Source organism: Caenorhabditis remanei, chromosome IV, assembly GCF_010183535.1.
Source record: "Caenorhabditis remanei strain PX506 chromosome IV, whole genome shotgun sequence".
Classification (NCBI taxonomy): Eukaryota; Metazoa; Nematoda; class Chromadorea; order Rhabditida; family Rhabditidae; genus Caenorhabditis; species Caenorhabditis remanei.
Window position 1 is genome coordinate 2,581,145 of NC_071331.1, and position 19,911 is coordinate 2,601,055.

Consider the following 19,911-nt stretch of genomic DNA (forward strand, 5'->3'; position numbering starts at 1 on the left):
GATGGTCACGTTTTTGATGGCAGTTATTGCATATCTGAAACAGCCAAAGTTTTTCAGAATCTTACTGTACAAGGTTTTACGATTTTCAATCAACCTGAACTTCTAAATAAGGACTCTTTGAAACTGGAAGTTCTCGTATTTCCGTCAATCATTGTTCCCGGAAATCCAGATTCCCGAAGCATTCAATACCACATTTTTATCAAAATTATTCCTGTTTTACCGAATGCATGAAATTTTTTAATTTCTTGAAATTTCGATGTTTTGTATATGAACTGGCAAATCTCTTTAATAAATATTTTCCCAAAGTTTAAACCGGAAACTTCATGTATAATCTCATCGTCAGATATCGAAAACTCTGTCCAACTGTCTGTCTGTTTGTCCGGATTTGAATCATGAATTGCTCTTCCTCTCTTTTCCGAAGTGTCCGGATACCCTGATGCTCGAAATGTAGAATACTCCGTTTTGAAAAAAACTTTCCTGTTTTTACAAATGCCTAAATTATGTCATGCTGCTCAAAATGTAGAATTTCCAATTTTCAAAAACTTTTTTCCTGCTTTTACAAATGCCTAAATGTTCAATCTCCGAAACAATATTATTGCAATGTCCTTTGGAAAAAATCTTAAATCTATCCATCTGCCTGTCCGTCTGTGTGTGCGGATGTACGCGCCTTGATGTCAAAACAATTTCCGGATTTTAGTTTGATTGTAACATATTGACAGTTTTATTTTTAATCTCATTTCTAGAAATAGGTCGACTGAAGATTTAATTTGGCTTACAAGATATCATATTTCCACTTGTCTGTTTGTTCGAATGTCCAAATTTCTTTATTGGTACGAACACAATAGCATGCGCTATCCAGTCACAATTTCTCACTTTTACAAAACAGTACTTTTTTCAGACTTGCAACGGGCCGGACCGGGCCGAAATCAGAATTTTTCCGACCCGGCCCGGTTGGATCCGAAATTCAGTATTGAAAAAAATTAAAATTTTTTGATTGTTTATTGAAAAAAAAATTCTCTCTAATTAACCGAATATCTGGCCAACAGTCGTAACCTTAATACGCCATCATTGTCACAAGTTGGTTGTCTTTCTGTATGAAACATATCTAAAACTCTAATTTCTCTAATGTTTCTCGATGAAAAATGAATCCCGGTATGTGCGTTGCGTTGTCCGAAAATATGTGCTAATGTTATATTCACCAGCTGAAGTCATTATTGATTAATTCTCCAAATAAAAAATAAATCTGTAACCGGAAGTTTTCAAATACACCTCGATGTATTGATTTTTCCCCAATATCAACTTTTTCTGCCACGTGTGTGCTCAAGTTCTAGCTCTCTATTTATACTTATTCAATTGTCTATAATCACAACAGAATCAATCTTAAGTGTTAACGGACACTAATTGATCACATTAATATATCATACAGAATATACGAGAAGAGGAAATTATAACAACAGTTTTCTGTCTTTCAGACGTTCAATTCATCAGTCATTCTATTTTTTTGTTTTCTGCATAACACAATTGTTCTACTCCCATTGTCTAACATATTAATTTCTTCTCAAAGTCACATTCTTGAAACAGTGATCTTTGATTTTGTTCAAAGCTTTACAGAATATGTCTGTCTTTGTGTATTTGTGTCTAAAATCGTGATGTTCAAATTCTTAAGCCAGGTTACAAGAAAATTATGAATCTGATTTCAAGATAGTATACCAAACCGATTTCGTTTTTGATATAGTGTTTTGTTGCTTTTTACACACTTAGTTCCGATGATTCAGTTTCATCTGAATTGCCTACACTGCGTGAAATAACTTTAGGGATTTTTGGCGTTTCTTGATAGACTGGAAAATATATCAAAATGTTGTAAATGCCAATCGATTCGGAATCGAAAATAAAAAGAGAAACTTGGAACCACCGATATCACTTTTTTAGACGCAAAATATCTTTAGCACCACCAAGAAACTGAAATTTTCAGTTGGTCTTTAGAAACAACGTTTTTTTCGGAAAACTATTTTATGTGGTCAATACAAACTCTTTCTGTTATTTTTGCGTATTTTCTTCATCATTCATTCTATTTCAACACCTGAAATCAAATGTTTGTAACCTTCAATTTTTGACATATCTGAAATATTCACTGTTTTAAAACATTAAGAAACCGAAGCTGCTTTTGTATGGAATGTTTTCATCCTCGATTGAGCGACACTATGTTTATACCCATATGAAATAGTTCTGAAACAGTTTCTGAAACAGTTTCTGTCTGTCTGTGTTTCCGAATGTCCGGATTTCTACTCTAGGTGTGATTTATAGAAATAGGAGTTAAGGGAGATGAATGGTGACTGATAGAAATGTATTCATGGCGGTCAGTTTTATTTTTAATCAGTTCTGATGTCCCAATATCTGCCATGGCATTCTATATTTCAGCACGCAAAAAACACCAACAGATTAGAAGTATTGTCGAAATGTAGCACTTTTGAAACATTATTTTTCAAAATTTTGCATACTTTGTTTTGTCTGTCCAATTATCGAGAAGCCCAAAATTTCAAATATCGAACGTTCGACATATTTTTCTCTGTTTCTCCGAATTACTAAACTTTCAACCCTTTCGAAAAATTCGATCGTCGTGGTTTCTTGATTGTTGCCACCTGTTCCCTTCTATCAAAACTCAAATCCTTCATAAACCCACTCATATTTTTTTGAAACTTTCCCCCCTTCTCTCAACTCCAAAAACTTTTACGATTACCACCTGTTACCCCCATCAAAGAATATGGACACTCCCTGATTTGTACTTGAGATAAACGGAGGGCATACAGCACAAAGACAGTGAAGGGTCTGATTCATTTGGTTGATTTTTGTCTCAATTTCATGGAAAAAGAGACAAAACTAAGCTGGAAAAGCTCACAGTGGTGATGACACGGGAACTATTTATTTTATCGAGAGGTGGAAACCGCCTTTATTTGTTATTGTTTAAAGTAACCCTGGGAACAAAAATGTAAAGTTTTGAATTGATTGGGGCGATTCGCTTCACAGAAACTGTCTATTGACTAGTTTTCAAAAGTTTTCAAAAATAATCCAATTTCTAAAACAGTGAACATTTTTTCAGAAACTGATCTAATGAAAATTTTAGAAATTGTAGTATTGTTAAAAAGTTATCCAAAGCAGTTCCCGCTGTACCTTGACAAAAACTTCACTTTTCGCCAAAACACTACTCTTTTTGACAACCCTTTTATTCTTCAATTCTGAATTTAAATTCCGTCCATAGTTTTTGCGCAATGTCATGCAACATAGCTACTTCTAAACAAGGACTCTTTGAAACCGAAAATTCTGTATCTCCGTCTGCCTGTGCTTACGCATGTACAGATATTTATTGTGAGTTATCGCGATGTTCGACAACTTTCCCTGTTTCACCGAATACCTAACAATAAACATTATTTTTTACCAGTTTCTTTTATCTCGTTAATCCACTTTCAATCTCATATCTTTGGTAAATGCGTCCTATATGTCCGAATGTTCATATCTGATTGTCAGAAAAAATTTATTGTGACTTTTCTGTAATGACTAGTTCATAATTTTTGAAAATAATTCAATTTCTAAAACAGCAAAATTTTTCAGGATGAGATCTGATGAGGGTTCAAGATACTGCCTTTCCGCTAGTCAGTTTGTCGGGATATCCACTTTTTCAAAAGATTTCAGCTCACCAGTATGAATAAAATATCTTGCAATCTTGCAATATACCTACTTCTAAATGAGGACTCTTTGTAATCGTAAGTTCCGTGAGTTATCGAGCTCTGTCTACCATTCTGGCTACCGTGTTGGTGAAACTCTCTAATGTTTATGTGGTGTTTTCTTCCGCGTGTTATCAATAAATTGTAATTTGTTTATGGATACATACTTCTTGAGAAAGTAAAACATTTGAGTCTTGTCTATCTGTGTGTCTGAATATTTAGATATTTTTGAGACTGAGCACTAGGTGGTCAACAAACCGGATAAAACGTTTTAGTATCTGTAATAAGAAAACAAGTTCAGTACAGACGAAATCTACGAACTTCACATCACCAGTATCTGAACTATCCCAGGACGGTCTCTCATTCTTTTTCAGCACAGAAGCCCACATGCTTGAATTGTTCGAGGCGGCATACATATCAAGAGTATCTGAACTATCCCATAATAATATATCTTTGAAATAGTTACAGCCTCTCATTTTAAATCCGAATCGTTCGTCTAGCTGTATTACTGTCTTACCGGGTAATTGCTAGTTTATTGGCTACGTCAGTGTCTCTCTGAGCAACTGCGTCTGAATGAAACCTCCATGAAACCGACAGTTCCGTATTTTTGTTTTTCGTGGTGTCCGGACATAAGTTTATCCTCTCGATCCTCTGCTTATCCAGAACTCAAGGTATTAATTAACCGAGATTTGATTAAATTTCTACCTCGTTCGAATCGATTTAGCCGGATTGTGGGACCTTAGAACCGTCTCTGCTTGAAACAGTTCAGAAACAGGGTCAAGATTTTTCATTTTCATTGTTCAGATGGTATTATTTACGAGACAATTCATAAAAAACTCGAGGGTGAACACGCTATAAGGGCAGAGCCAGAATATATTTGTGGTTTTGTAATAAAAAAGACTTGGACTATCTACAATAAAAATGAGACTCCAGAACAAAGCTGTTTGACAATATTAATCTTGTAACTACACAAACAAACTTCTTCAAATATTGTTCGATATCTGAAACAGTTTTTCCGTCTTCAGTAAAAAAGATGATGGAAACGAGTATGTCGGCTAGCTCTTTTTAAGTTATCCTATTCAACGTCCAACAATAGAACAATTAGTGCACATATCCCGCACTCAACAACTGGAATATTTTGAACTGCTTTTCGAGAATTTCTGAAACAGCAATTTATTTATTCTAGAAGCTGGTCTACTGTGAGCATTTTAGGTAAATAAGATACTGTCTGTCTGTTTTTTTTTCAGTCTGTTCTAGTCTTTCCTTTTTTGATGGTATAATCTTTTATTTAACATACCATAGAACTTGTTGCTAGAGAGACACATACACATGTCTGTGTGTAAAAAAACTTTCTCCAATTTTTTCGAAAGACAATGTGGTTTCCAATGTGTACCAACACAACTGCTTCTAAATGAAGACTCGTTGAAACCGAAAGTATTGAGTATATCCCCCGTCTGTCTCTGCGTCCGCTTGTCCAGATGTCTTTTTCTGTTTTCAATCTCTTTGATTGGGAATTCATGCTTTCGGTAAAACAAGAAAAATTTGACAAAAATACTATGATCAATATTTTAGGCAGCTGGACATCCGGACACACAGACGCAATAAAATATAAAAATAACTTGAAATCCTTTTTTCAGATTTCAGATATGCTACATATCGGACATCTGGATTTCCGGACACACAGACAAAATGAAATACGAAAAGTTTCGGTTTCAAAGAGTCCTCATGTAAAAGTGGCTATGTAGTTGACATTGATTTCATGAATTTGAAAATCTAATAAAATTGAAACAAGTAACAAAAGGTCAGAAAATGAACTGTTTTGATGAACGTCACTTGGTTTTTATCACAAATTGTATAAATATTCAAAAAGTTGGGTGTTCTCCCGAGCAACATGCTATTATTCGGACATTGAGGTATGGACAAATTTCAGACTTGTCACGGGCCGGGCCGAAATCGAAAAAATTCTCTGCTCGTTTTGAGACATGTTTTGAATTTTTGAACTTTGTTTGAAAATTTTTTTTTAATTAAAAAAAATTTCTCGGGCTAAACCACTTTAGTTCACTTCTGCACTAAAGTGTTTCAGCCTGCGAATTTTTTTTTGAAAATCCTTGGCCAAACTTTATTTTTTCACTGTAAACACTTTTACTATGAATTTTCGAAAATTTTAAGAAAAAATTGTTAAAAAATGAGTACCCATTTTTGAATCCAGGTCGACTGGCCCGATTTTTGACAATTCTGGAAAATTTACTGTTTTAAGGAAGTGAGATATTTTGATGGAATGTGTTAATGTTGATGCGTCCAATTCATTTTTGATTTTTGCCAATTCACTCCGGCCCACGGTACATTAACGACGACGAGCCATCCGGCCCGTATTAAGTAACTGAAAAATAGACAAAATAGACTTAAGTGGAAAGACATCACTTCGTTAGATATCTTTGTTTCTATACCACCTTCTAAAATAATAAATTGCTGTTTCAGAAATGAGATGTACAGTACCGCTCAAAAATATATTAAGTTTTGATTTTTCCAGTTGAAAGGTCCAAATTTGAGAGTGTGTTATGGTGATACTGATTGTCACATGAACTAGATTTTAATGGATCATACAGATCAAAAGTAGAGCTCCATTTTTGTAGTTGACAGCTTTTTTGTACGGACACTCCCTAGAAAGTTATGGTCCTTCTAAGACTACAGCTCAAAATTCGCACTATTTTGCACTGAAATGGGTCGATTTGAGGGAGAAATTACTTTGTCGATATGTAACTTGACAGGGAGTGCGCGTACAAAAAAGTTGTCAACTGCAAAAATGGAGTTCTAATAAATTTATGTATGGACATCATACCGAAATACAAAAAATTCGGTTTCAAAGACTCTTATTTTAGATTGAATTGTGTTGCTGGACATTAAGCAATCATAGTACTGAAAATTGAATTTAAAATCGGATTGCTGTTTTGAGGATGTGAGAAAATGAAGTGAGATAGTTGCAATCTATTCGATCGCTTCATAACGTTTTTAAAGAGGACATCCGGACATATCGAGCACACAGATATATGAATAGAGGACGATAGAATGAATACAAGATTTCCAACAAAAAAGTTCATGGATCGGTAGAACAGGAAAATTAACAAAAATGAAATGTCCAATAAGAAAAAAATCCGGTTTCAACGACATAATTAAGTACTCAAATTGTTTAATACCTAATTTTTCAGATATGCTACATATCAGATATCTGGACATGCAAACGCACAGACAGATATGTACCGAACTTCAGGTTTCAAAAAGTCTTTATGTAGAAGTATCTGTATTGATAGACATTACCATCAGGAGGGCAGAAAATGTACTGTTTTGGGAAAGTGAGAAATAGTGATGTGATAGTGCATGCTATTGTGTTCGTACCAATAAAGAATTTTGGACATTCGGACAAACATACAAGTGGAAATATGATATCTTGTAAGACATAATCGAATATTTCCATTCACAGAACTTTTCAAATAGAAAGTACGGACACTGTTTTTGTTTTTTTTGTTGATAAAAACAGACCTGATCTTTATTTTTTGCTATTTCGAAAGTTACTTCGCTCTTGTTATCTATGACTCCCGATGCTAGGAGTGTTGAACTTCGAACAGCAGAAGAACTGTTAGATTGTCCAAAAATCAATATCAAATGTTTCAAAATCACTTAGAAAGCGACAAAAACATTCATAACGGTAAATCAAAAATTCATGCATCCGATAAAACAGGAAAAATTTAGACAACCTCCGGCTACATACCAGACATCTGGGTTTCCGGACACACAGAGAGACGGAAATACGGGAACTTTCGGTTTCAAAGAGTCCTTATTCAAAAGTGGCGATGTTGCTTGATATTTTAGTCATTGTAAATTTCATATGTTGTATTGGTTGGAGGGATTGTTAAAAATGAAAGCACTGTTTTGGGAAAGTGAGAAGAGGGGGTTCAGAAAGTTGACGCGTTCTGTCATCTTCAAAAACTTGGATATGCGGACAAAGGGACAAGTGTAAAAACAGTATCTTAAATCCTTGTGAGATCAGTTTCTGATATATATGTGCTGTTTTAGAAATGTAACAACCTTTATCAAAAATTGGTCTAGCTCCAATCAACGCAAGATCGTCATATGTATAAATTAAAAAATTTGCTCTGAAATCCCATTTTTCAAGAAATTTTCCAGTTTCAGAAGATCGTTTACAGTTCCAAGAAGCTGTAGGGATATTGAGTCAATTCGACCCTTACTAAGTTTACATTTCTATTGCCAGGTATACATTACACAATAACAAATATAAACTGATCTTTCCCTCTCTGGATAAGATAAACATTCTCCATGTCATTGTCACCTGATCCGTCTTCAATTGAGAATAAAATCGACCTAATTCACTGTCATTGTGCTGTATGCCCTCCGTTTATCTCAATTACAAATCAGGGAGTGTCATAGTCCTTGATGGGGGTAACAGGTGGTAATCGTAAAAGTTTTAGGAGTTGAAAGAAGGGGGGGAAAGTTTTTGAAAAAAGTTTTTTATTGAATGTTCGGTTTCAAAAGTGTTTCATCGAGGTGCGATTATTGTGATTGACAATTATCACCATCAACATGAATCTTATTGAGACACGACATCTATACACGCAATTTTTAGAGATTTCTGAGTGAACTGGCAGCAGTACTTACATAATAAAAAGTAAGAAATTGAATAAGCTCTGTTTCCAACATGTTTCATACAGAAACTGTTTTGATGAACGAAGATCGTTATGCAGGATAACTACTAATACTTACTGCTAAAGTAAACCAAAAAAATTAATGAAACAGATAGGGGTGGATGGCAATTATTCGATATCTAAAAATGTGGTTACAAATGTCTCAAAATATCAAGGTATCACATATACATAATAACAGAGAACTTGAAACAGACATACATGGGCATAGCCAAACACACAGAGTAACATTTTGGAAAGGGAATCGAGGATCCCTGTTTCAGGGGCGTGGTTTTGAAAAACCGTTCTTAGATGAAATTTAATTTGAACAATTACCAAAATCAAAAACCAACAGAAATTAATTCATAACAGTAAAATGTTAACCTTGAGAGCAAAAAAGTTGCTGTCTCAGAAATGTGTTATTTTGAAATCATTCAGCTGTTAGACGATTCGTTGATCGGAATTGAGGGGGGCTTCCATTCGGTCCAGTCGGGTTCGGTCCGACCGCCGACCGACCGAGCCGACCGAGGTCAGCATTTGTGCGTGAAGTATTTGCGTATTTATCGGCGGAAGTTTAAATATAGTTTATTTTTTTCATAAATTTCAGAATTTTTCAAAATTCAAATTGTGAAAAGTGCGCTGAAAATTATGTCAAAACATGATCCACTTTGAAAAATTTAACGAATTTCAAGTGATTTTTGAAAATTGAAACAATAAACCTGTGGTCATTAAAAATTGCACTATGAACGAAAATTGGTATTAAAAATTGTTGGAAGTACTAATTTTGTCCAAATTATTCCAAATTAATTTCATTTTTTGTCATCCTTGCCCGAAAAAATGTCAGTTTTCAGCCGGATTTATTTTCAAAATTTGTCGTCGATTATGGCGCATGCAGACAGAAAAAATTGCGTGGGTCGGCGATTTGACGGTCGGGGGTCGGTCGGGTCGGCGGTCGGTCAGGTAGGTCAAAAATTGGACCGAATGGAAGCATTAATCGGAATTAGAGTCGATCAATTGACGTAGGGGAAAAAAGTACAAACTGTTTGAAACTCATATACTTTTCCGATAAAGGATACGGGCCGAGACATTTTATGTGCATCAGAGCTGTGCGGAATTCCTTCCTTCGACTTCCTTCTTCCTTCTTCCGGGCTTTTTTCCACTTCCCTCTTCCTTCTTACTTCTTCCCTTTTCAAAAATTTTACTTCCGCACAGCTCTGATGTGAATAGAGATTGATTGTCGTGGAGAGTGGTATATTTTCTTGAAAGTTCTCGGTTACAGTAAAATATTTTTATTATAACAAAAACTTTGATTAAAATGTGCCACTTAAAATGCACGAGATGACAGTTTCGTAAATGTTTCATCCTGGATGGTCGCCCATGTTCTGACTAATGCGAGTCTTTTATCTAAATAAATACGGTTCTCAGTTTGAGCGCTGATCATTTGGAAAAAAAAACTCAAATTCAGCCACCTGTAGATGCCAACGAATAGAGAAAATAAAATCAGCTTCATAATTTTCTTGTACCTGGCTTAAGAATTTGAACATCACGATTTTAGACACAAATCCATAAAGACAGACATACTCTGTAAAGTTTTGAACAAAATCAAAGATCACTGTTTCAAGAATGTGACTTTGAGAAGAAATTAATATGTTAGACAATGCAGAACAATTGTGGTATGCAGAAAACAAAAAAAATAGAATGACTGATGAATTGAACGTCTGTAAGACAGAAAACTGTCGTTATAATATCCTTTTCTCCTATATTCTGTATGATTCAATAAATTTAATCAATTCATGTCATACAACATTTAGGATTGATTCCGTTATATATGTAGACAATTCCAGATGTGCATCAGTTAACTTTTCAAGATAATTATCTTGAAAACGTCCTGTTACAGACTTATTTTTTACTTGGAGAATTAATCAGTTCGATAATGACATCTGTTGGACAAGGAAACATTAGCACAAACATTCGGACAACACAACTCACAGACTAGAATTCATTTTTCCCCGAGAAACATTAGAAAAACTAGAGTTTCAGATATGTTTCATACAGAAAGAATGACAACTTCTGACAATTTTTCATGTACTGAATAGGGAATTTGGTTTTGTTATAGTTCCAAAGATATTTTCGTGGGAACTTCTCTAAACTTTCTCCCATTTTCAAACCCTTCAAAGCTTCCCCCTAGGATGTCCCCCCCCCAGAAACTCAATTTGTTGCCACTCACTCTCTCATTTACATAACACACTAATTATTCAGTTCCTTTCCGTCTTCTTTTTCGGCTTTCCCCCCGGATTTCGGCCCACCAACAAAGCAAATGTTGCATGCCATTCCCCCTGGGGTAATAAACAATGAAAATGCGGTAATCGAGCTGAGAGAAAAGGGGGAATCGGCGGGGTGTTTAGATAACTGGCCACCTGCCATTTTTTGATGGCCTCTCCCCCTTTTAGGCGGCAAATTTCATTTCTTTTCGCCTTTCTTGTAACAAATCGTTTATTCACACCTGCGATAGAGAGAATTCAACGGGTCGGGAATTTTATATCCTCACTATTGTAGGGTTGTTCATGTTGATGAGTTTGGATCTCGGGGAGTTCTATATCTGCGACCTACTACGGGACGGTTGGCTAATTTTTGTTTTATCAATTTTCGCGTCTTTTTAGGACTTTATCCAGGCATGCGGTACATTAACAACTAGCCAACCGGTCCGTAGCGAGTCATGGATATTGATCTCACCGAGATCTATAGTTTGGTATATTTTTCGTCTCAAAAAATTCAATTTGAAGTATGTTTCGGTCCGGACAAGAGTGGGAAAAGTTGTGATTCGGACAAAAAGACAAGTGGAAGGACATCACTTCGTTAGATTTCTTTGCGACTTCTAAAAAAAAGTTTGCTGTTTTAGAAATGAGATGAATTATCTTCAAGAATTAGTCAATTGGTACACCATTCTTAAAAGCAAAAAGAAACTTAAACATATTGATATTTGGGAACCGGGATATATATCGGACACACGAACATACCGAAATACAAAAAAATAGATTTCAAAGACTCTTCTTTTAGAATTAGTTGTGGTGCTGGATGTTACGCGATCCTGCATATTTGATTAAAGATAAGATTTCTGTTTCAAAATTGTGAAAAAATGAAGTGTATTTTTTGCTACCGGTTGGGTCGGTGGACAGACAGATTGATTTATTGGTCAAGTATTTCCTACTACTGACTGTTTCTATAAGATTGGAAATTCATGCTTCTGGTGAAACAAGAAAACTTTGACAAAAATACTATGCTGATTCTAGGCAGCTGGACGTCCGGACACACAGACACAATGAAATAAATGCACAACGTTTTTGAACTAAATCAATGATCAGGGCATGCGGACACACAGACAGACAGAAATACAGGAACTTTCAGTCACAAAAGCCTTTGAAACCCACAAACTATCGTTCTTAAGAATTTTTTTTCAATAAACATTCTAAAAATTTTTGAAAACAATTTAAACTGAACTTCCGAGCCAACCGGACCGGGCCGGAGAAATTCTCAATTCTCAATTCTCACGGCCCGGCCCAGCCCGTTGCAAGTCTGAAAAAAACTGTTTTGTGAAAGTGAAAAATTGTGACGGGATAGTGCATGCTATTGTGTTCGTACTAATAAAGAATTTTGGACATTCGGACAAACAAACAAGTGGAAATATGATATCTTGTAAGCAATCTAATATTCATTAAACCAATTTCTGATTATCTTCTAAAAACGTTCAATAACTTACAATCTGGATAATTTACAATCCAGGTGGCGTGTGCCAGATATACCGACACACAGACGGACCAACAGATGGATAGATTTACGATAGAGCGTATCACCAAAGCACATTGCAATAATATTGTTTCGGAGATTAAACATTTAGGCATTTGTAAAAGCAGGAAACAATTTTCAAAACAAGGGTATTCAAAATTTCCATAGTTGTCAAGGCACGAGCAGGCCCGGCAAGGCCCAGCAAGGCCCGAAGGCCCGGGCCGGGGCGGAAGAAAATTTTCAAGGCCCGGCCCGGCCCGATGGCCCGGCTTCAAAAAATGACCTTTTTTTTCTAATTTTTTATCGAAAATGTGACCATTTTTTACTATTTTTCAGATTTTCTTCTAATTCTGAATTATAGTCGAAAATTTGACTTTTTCGCAAAAAAATTCAAAAAATTCGAAAACTTTTTAAAAAATTTTAAAAAATTTGACTTTCGCGCCAATTTGCCCGGGCCTTGACAATTATGAAAATTTTGAGGATGACATCAGGGCACATTGGGAAAGAGAGGAAGAGCAATTTATGATTCCATTCCGGACAAACAGACAGACAGTTGGATAGATGGAGTTTTCGATATCTAACGATGAGATTATACATAAAGTTTCCGGTTTAAACTTTGGGAAAATATTTATTAAAGAGATTTGCCAGTTCATACAAAACATCGGAACGGAAACCTATTTCATAATAATTTGACACATGTTTGGGGTGCCCCATCGAAATTTCAAGAAACTGAAAAATTTCATGCATCCGGTAAAACAGGAAAAATTTTGACAAAAATGTGTAATTGAATATTTCGGGAATCTGGATTTCCGGACACACAGATTGACGGAAATACAAGAACTTCCAGTTTCGAAGAGTCCTTATTTAGAAGTTCAGGTTGATTGAAAATCGTAAAACCTTGTACGGTAAGATTCTGAAAAAATGTGCTGTTTCAGATATGTAATAACTGTCATCAAAAACGTGATCATCCTAATTAACGCAAGATAGTCATTTATAATTCCGAAATTTGCTCCGAAAACCCTTTTTCAAAAAATTTTCCAGTTTCAGAAGTCCGTTTTCTGTTCAAATAAGATAAAGAGATGTTACGTTCATTTTGCTTCCTAACTACTTTTTTCCACTTCTGATCTTCCACATCGTCGTTTCTGTGGAGAAAATAAAATCGACCTACAAAGTTTACATTTCTATTCCCAGGTATACATTACACAATAACAAATATAAACTGTTCTCCCCCCTCTGGATAAGATAAACATTCTCCATGTCATTGTCACCTGTTACGTCTCTCTCTTCTATGATGCAATTGAGACAAAAATCGACCTAATAAATTAGACAGAGTCCCTCTTCACTGTCTTTGTGCTGTATGCCCTCCGTTTATCTCAAGTAAAAATCAGGGAGTGTCATAGTCCTTGATGGGGGTAACAGGTGGTAATCGTAAAAGTTTTAGGAGTTCAGAGAAGGGGGGAAAGTTTCAAAAAATATGATGATGGATTTGAATTTTGATAGAAAGGAACAGGTGGCAAAAATCGAGATATAGGTACCGTAAAAACTGTATTTGAGGTGCCCCTCTATTTGAAGTGCCCCTCTAATAGTGGTGCCCTCCGACAGACCCTTTGAACAATAGTGTTGCACCCTCTAATTGAGGTGCCCCTCTAATACAGTTGCCCTCCAGCGATTTTCACTTTTGTCTAATATTATCATTATCTGAATCCGAACTGTTTTCTCGCATTACTATTTCAGCGATTTTGCAGTTAAAAACGTAGTTTGCTATAAGAATTCAGGACTTTCTATGTTTTTCACGTAAAAGTTCAAAGAATTCGGCATAAAAAACTGATGAAATCAAACAAATTCAAGAGATAGTTGAGTATCGAGGTTGCAAAAATCGATTAAATTTACCTCAAACTTCTCAAAAATTGCTTTCCACTGCCTGAAAACTGCTTAAAACTACAAAAATCCTGTAAATTACTCCAAAACCCCTAAAATCCATCAAAAACTACATTTTTATCAATAGAGCGTATTTGCAAACTCCTATCAAGTCTTCCTGAAATTGATTGAAATTCACTCTGACCTCGTTATAATCGCAAAATTTCTTTAAAATCCACCTAAAAATCTCTGAAATCCGTCAATAACCACATTTTTATCATTAGAGCGCACTTGCATCTTCCCCCTTATCACCCACTCCACTCCTCCAAAAACACCGGGCTTATCTAGGCCCCGCGCCTGCCGCCATCTCGTGCACAGGTAGACCGCTAAGTCCCAAAAACGGACGACCAACGGCTGAGCGGCCGCAAGCGTGCGAATGGCGAACCAACGGCGGCTAAACGACCGCAAACGGGCCAACGACGGCCCGTTACCGGCCCGCCAAATCACTGTTAAAAACCCGTCAAAAAATGGATTTTCGAAATACTGCTTCAAATGATTGTTATACCATTTAGAGTCCGTAGAAGTTGTTTGAAGCTATCACTTTCTTGTTTTCGACATGTTCTGAAGCAAACGGACGAACAACGGGCAAATGGCGGCCGAAAAACGGACTAATGGCGGCCGAAAAACGGACTAATGGCGACTTATTGGCGTTTCAAAGTATTCAAACATGCTGAGAAAGTATTTGGTGTAGAAAAATCACTGAAATCTATACAAAAGTAGTTTTAGTGTTCTAGTTATTCAATAAAAGTCTAAATGGTTAATTTTTGAAACTAAGTGAACTTATATAAAGAAATAGTGCTGCTAGTGGTTCAACGAACAGATATAGAGCTAGAGGATGTCTATACTTGGTTTATTGACCTTGTACAACATTCAGCTTTTCATATTCAAGAATTTTCTAAATCACAAAACCGAACCAGAAGGATACTTTCTATTCACAATCTCACAAGTATTACTGTAGTATTAGCTATCTGATCACTTCCTACTTTTGTTCAGACACTTTTGATTTTTTTTCAATAATTTGTTTCAGGAATTATCAGGCTTCTTCATTTTATGTGTTTTTCTCAAAAAAACGATCATTTTCACTGAAATTTCCGAGTATTCACTTTTTTCGAGTTGACTCGTTGAAGCTGAAGCTCGCAACGACACTCCGAAATTACGGCAGCGCGCCCTGTTTGTCGTAAATCGACACTGAATTTTTTCCGCGTCAAAATTTTATTTCGTTCGTTTTCCTTCAATTTTTATGGTATTTCTTCTGTTTATCTTACATTATTTTCAGTAAAAATGGTTTATTTATCTGTCAAAAACTTTTTCACTCGCTATTTGTTACTAATTTCGACGAAATTGTCTATTTTCAGGCTAATCGAGAATGTCGTCGGCGGTGCGCCCCTACTGGCCACCAAAAACGAAGAATTTCAAAGGATTCGTAAGGTTTGTATCAGAAAATTGCTAACCTAAGTGTAAAATATTAATATATTTTCAGCGAATGTCAAGGGACGCCCGAAAATTGTGCCCAAATCGACAAGCGGAAGAGCTGGTTAATCGATATGGAGAAGAAGTCTTCAGTGGACTCAGTGGAAACCAAAAGTATGATAATCGCGCTTTTTCAAATAGTGGAAACTTAGCTAGTATTTTTTCAGAGATCAAACGGTCAAGGTCAACATGATACACTATTGTCGAATGGCGATGACCACCACTAGGCAATGACATCAATGGAAACGGAAGGAGGAACAATACAGCAACAACAACAATCATCTGGAGGAGGTCTTCATCATTTCCAAACCGACATTATTGATGCCGATGCAAACGACAGTGGAAACGAACTATCGATGGGAGGAAGTAGTAGTGAAGTCTTTGTAGCCGATTCAATGTCCCATCATCGTGGAGAACACTCGAAGAATCATCATCATCAAGACTGTCTTCTCGGTCAAACGGCTACTTCGTCGATTTGGGGATTTTAACAATTCACTGGTTCTCTGTTCGATACCCCACCTTCAATGCTCTCATCATGCGCATCATGTTGTCAAATGATTGAGTGATAAGTAAGTTGTCCGATAACTATGAATTGTATTGTAACTTATTCTCTTTCAGATTGGTTTGATTCGACTACAAGCGAATTCATCTCAACGAAGATTGGACATCAAGGGAAGCCACGAGAGGAAAAAGTGAAGAAAGTCACTCTCGACTCGCCTGTTTGATGCGGAAAATCGACGAGCACCGAGCAAAAAGGCGAATTTTCTAAAGTCTCAGTCACCTAGTTTTGATGTTTCTTTTAAAAATTATTTTTTATAAGTGTCAACATTTTTTGCTATTAATTTTGTTTTGTTAATAAATAAGTATTAGTAATAACGAGTACTGTTCGCAAAAATCATTTTTAATAAGCCTAATGGGGGCCGGGAAGGGACCAGAATGGGTTGAAAACGGATGAAAACCGGTCCGTCAGCGGCTCAAAAAGCGAGAAAACGGGCCGTCTACGGATGTTCGACGGACCGTTGGCGGCCCGTCGGTCAGCCACAGAATGTTCGCCGGTGATCCGGCGCTGGTCCGTTTTTGGGACTTTGCGCTCTACCTGTGTGCGGGGGTATAGCTCAGTGGTAGAGCGCTCCCTTAGCATGGGAGAGGGCTGGGGTTCAATTCCCCATACCTCCAGAAACATTTTTGTTTTTTTTGCTAATCAAGCCGATGCACCATAAAGAAAACTTGTGTGACGCAAGCCATCTTTATGTCCCGATAATGGTCGTAAACGGTCGGGAAAGATGAGAAGAACTGGCGCAACACCGTACAATCACATAAATGTTTTCGTAGCGTGAGACTGATTACGTCATTGTTTCCATATCGGGACGTGTTGCGTGTGCTACCGTAAATGTCGGTGTGAGATCAAAATAAGGTGTTAGCGGGTGGAGAATCCACATATGCATATAACCACTCCACTAGATTAACCGAAACCAGCCATCTGTCACTTATACCTACCGTAGTCTTCACCTTGAACCGGTCGGCGCCAGAAAGGAGCGATGGGAGCCGACAAACGGAACGAAATAAGGGGAATATATAGCCGACAATAGTGTTCGTAATCCAATCAAAATTAATCGCTCAAGGTCTCCTTTTTGCTTATTTTTTCTTTACTGTGAAGGGAAAGGAAAAGGGGAGAGAAGAAAAACGCCGCCGACATGCTGTCAAAATAGATGACATACAAATTTGGGTCAGATCGTTGTCGTGATGGATTTTGGGATTTTGAGATTTTGACAAGGATGCGGCGAATAAGAAAAACTGCTAAACTTGCGAACAGTGCAAAATTACCCAAAAACCACAAAAATCCACCTCAAACCCACTTATTTATTATTAGAGCGCACTTGCATCTTTAGTCAACACATAATCGGCAGAAACGATCGAAAAAGAAGAGCAACGAATTGTTTTTGTATTCAAAGTCATTCATTTGCAAACAATCTTTGTTTAAATCACTCAAAATCCCCTAAAAACACTAAAATCCGCCAAGAACTACATTTTTATCATTAGAGCGAACTTACAGCGTTCCCTTATCACTACTTCTCACCCCCTAAAAACCGCGCGCTTATCTAGGCCCCGCGCCGGCCACATTTATGTGCGGGGGTATAGCTCAGTGGTAGAGCGCTCCCTTAGCATGGGAGAGGGCTGGGGTTCAATTCCCCATACCTCCAGAAACCTTTTTTTTCTTTTTTTTGCTAAACAAGCCGATGCATCATGTCAAATAAAACTTTTTTCAAACGTTTTTTTCTTTACTAAATTACTGGTGTCTGCTAGATTGACAAGTTGCGAAGAAGAGGGGAAACCTGTTCCAATTCTAATTGTAGTAGTGAGGGGGGCAAGACAAGACGAAGATTAATGTCTTCGTGTTCTTCTTCTTTTTCTGAAGAAATCGACGAAAAAGTTGTGTTGCGCGGACCATTAGTCAGATGGCGCGGGGTTGGCTGGGACACTTGTTCAATTGACAACTGTCCTTTCTCACATTTGTGTAAACGCTCTCTGTGTCTGCCTGAAAAGCTGACACCTGACACATATATTGCACTTTTTGTGTGGACACACATACTCGCGTACTGTTGAGAATGGTCCACATACACTGCGGGAGATCGAGAGGAGTGTGTACAAACATTCTCACACTCTTACTAACAAGTTGGTCAAACAAAGAGGGGTACGGTAGAAGAAATCTAATTTATAATATAAATGTTACCCGTATTAGAGTTAAAAGTAAACAATCACAGAAAAATACAAAAGTTTCAGCGAGAAATTGAAAATTATCGCTTCTTTTCCATGTTTCTCTTTGTTTTCTTGCCGGTTACTGCATGTCTGGCGATGGAAGATTTGATGCAGGTGGAGTAGAGAGGTGGAAGGGAGTCAAGGGCTTCTGGAAATGAAAACAAATTAGGAAATTGAATTTTAGAGCCATAGAGCGCCATTGCAGCGGATTTATTGATGATGAAACTTGTCCCTGGCAATTCTAGGCTATTATTCAAACGAAAAAATTGAAAAAAATCACGATTTTAGGCTGAAAATAGGCATATTCTCCCTAGAGCGCGTTTGCAATATTCAGCTTCTCGCTCCTCTTTCCCTCTTCGCGGCCGCCTCGTTTCCCCGCTTTCATCACAACCCCCTCGCACTCTCTCCGCCGCATGGGGGTATAGCTCAGTGGTAGAGCGCTCCCTTAGCATGGGAGAGGGCTGGGGTTCAATTCCCCATACCTCCAGAAATCTTTTTTTTCTTTTTTGCTTTTTTTTTATAAACCGATGCACCATGTCAAAAAAAAAACATACCAATAGGAAGTGTTCCATTTTTCACTCTCGCTTGCACTGTCGCCACGAGCTGGTCGATATAAGAAGCGGCACGAAGCACAACGTCGGTTGGATCACTATTCTTTGGGCTAACCGGCAACATTTTCTCGAGTTTTCGGAGTTCCACACGCTCTTGACCGTTCAGGTTTTGTTGTGTGGATGTGGAGGGGACTGGAAAATAAGGGGGACTTAGTTGAGTTAAGAAAATAAGGAAAACTTTTTGAAAATTTTAAGTTTTAATATCAAAAAAAATTCTTAAAATTTCTTAAAATGAAAAATTCTACTCACCTGTGACTTTTTTCACCGAGCACGACGCTGCAGACAAGCTTGGAATACGTTTTGGTCCGAATTTTGGAGTTGGTGCCATTTTGAGGTATGTAGGGGGGAAGAAGAGAGGACTCTGAAGAGTGTACGAGAATGTATGAATCGTTTGGAAGAGGGGGGAGAGGAAGACGGGCGGGACAGATGGGAGGGGTGTGGCGTTGAGGGGGCGGAGCTTAAGGGGACTGGTTGCGGAGGAGGAAGGCACACCTGTATAAGGGAGATGCGATGGGAAAGTGGGAATCCGAACAAAAAAAGGTCAAAAATCGATTAAACTAGGCAAAACAATCTTTGGTGGAACTTAAAAATAGAAAACGTTTGAAAATTTAAAGAAAAACTTGAAAAATTCTTTCCAAATCGCCTCAACTCGACTCGGTTGCCCGAGCCGCCCGGCGCCCCACTTCTGCCACTTTCTTATACGCCCCGTCGCTCCTCTCTTTACCAGCGGTCTCGTGGTGTAGTGGTTATCACATCTGTCTAACACACAGAAGGTCGGCGGTTCGATCCCGCCCGAGATCATTTTTCTTTTTTTTTCCTTTTTTTCCTATTTTTCGATCTCCCCACCAAGAAAAGAGCATAGTTGTCAAGGCCCGGCCCGGCAAGGCCCGGCAAGGCCCGAAGGCCCGGCTTCAAAAAATGACCCTTTTTTTCCCAATTTTTTTTCTCGAAATTTTTTCA

The 19,911-nt window shown here is 37.3% G+C and overlaps 3 protein-coding genes across 3 annotated transcripts; 2 read left to right on the plus strand and 1 right to left on the minus strand.

Annotated features, from left to right (window-relative positions):
- Positions 1-15,479: 15,479 nt before the first annotated feature.
- On the plus strand, positions 15,480-15,735 carry GCK72_012267 (uncharacterized protein; the record flags this gene model as incomplete). Its single annotated transcript, XM_053728972.1, has 2 exons — positions 15,480-15,541; positions 15,594-15,735. The coding sequence occupies 2 exons, from the start codon at positions 15,480-15,482 to the stop codon at positions 15,733-15,735; spliced, it is 204 nt and encodes a 67-aa protein (XP_053583744.1).
- Positions 15,736-15,813: 78 nt separating this feature from the next.
- Positions 15,814-16,071, plus strand: GCK72_012268 (uncharacterized protein; the record flags this gene model as incomplete). Its single annotated transcript, XM_053728973.1, has 1 exon — positions 15,814-16,071. The coding sequence occupies one exon, from the start codon at positions 15,814-15,816 to the stop codon at positions 16,069-16,071; it is 258 nt and encodes an 85-aa protein (XP_053583745.1).
- A 2,307-nt stretch (positions 16,072-18,378) lies between these two features.
- Positions 18,379-19,279, minus strand: GCK72_012269 (uncharacterized protein; the record flags this gene model as incomplete). The annotated part of the gene is made up of 3 exons (XM_003096902.2): positions 18,379-18,488; positions 18,895-19,083; positions 19,201-19,279. 3 exons carry the CDS (start codon positions 19,277-19,279, stop codon positions 18,379-18,381), a joined length of 378 nt encoding a protein of 125 aa, XP_003096950.2.
- Positions 19,280-19,911: the final 632 nt, after the last annotated feature.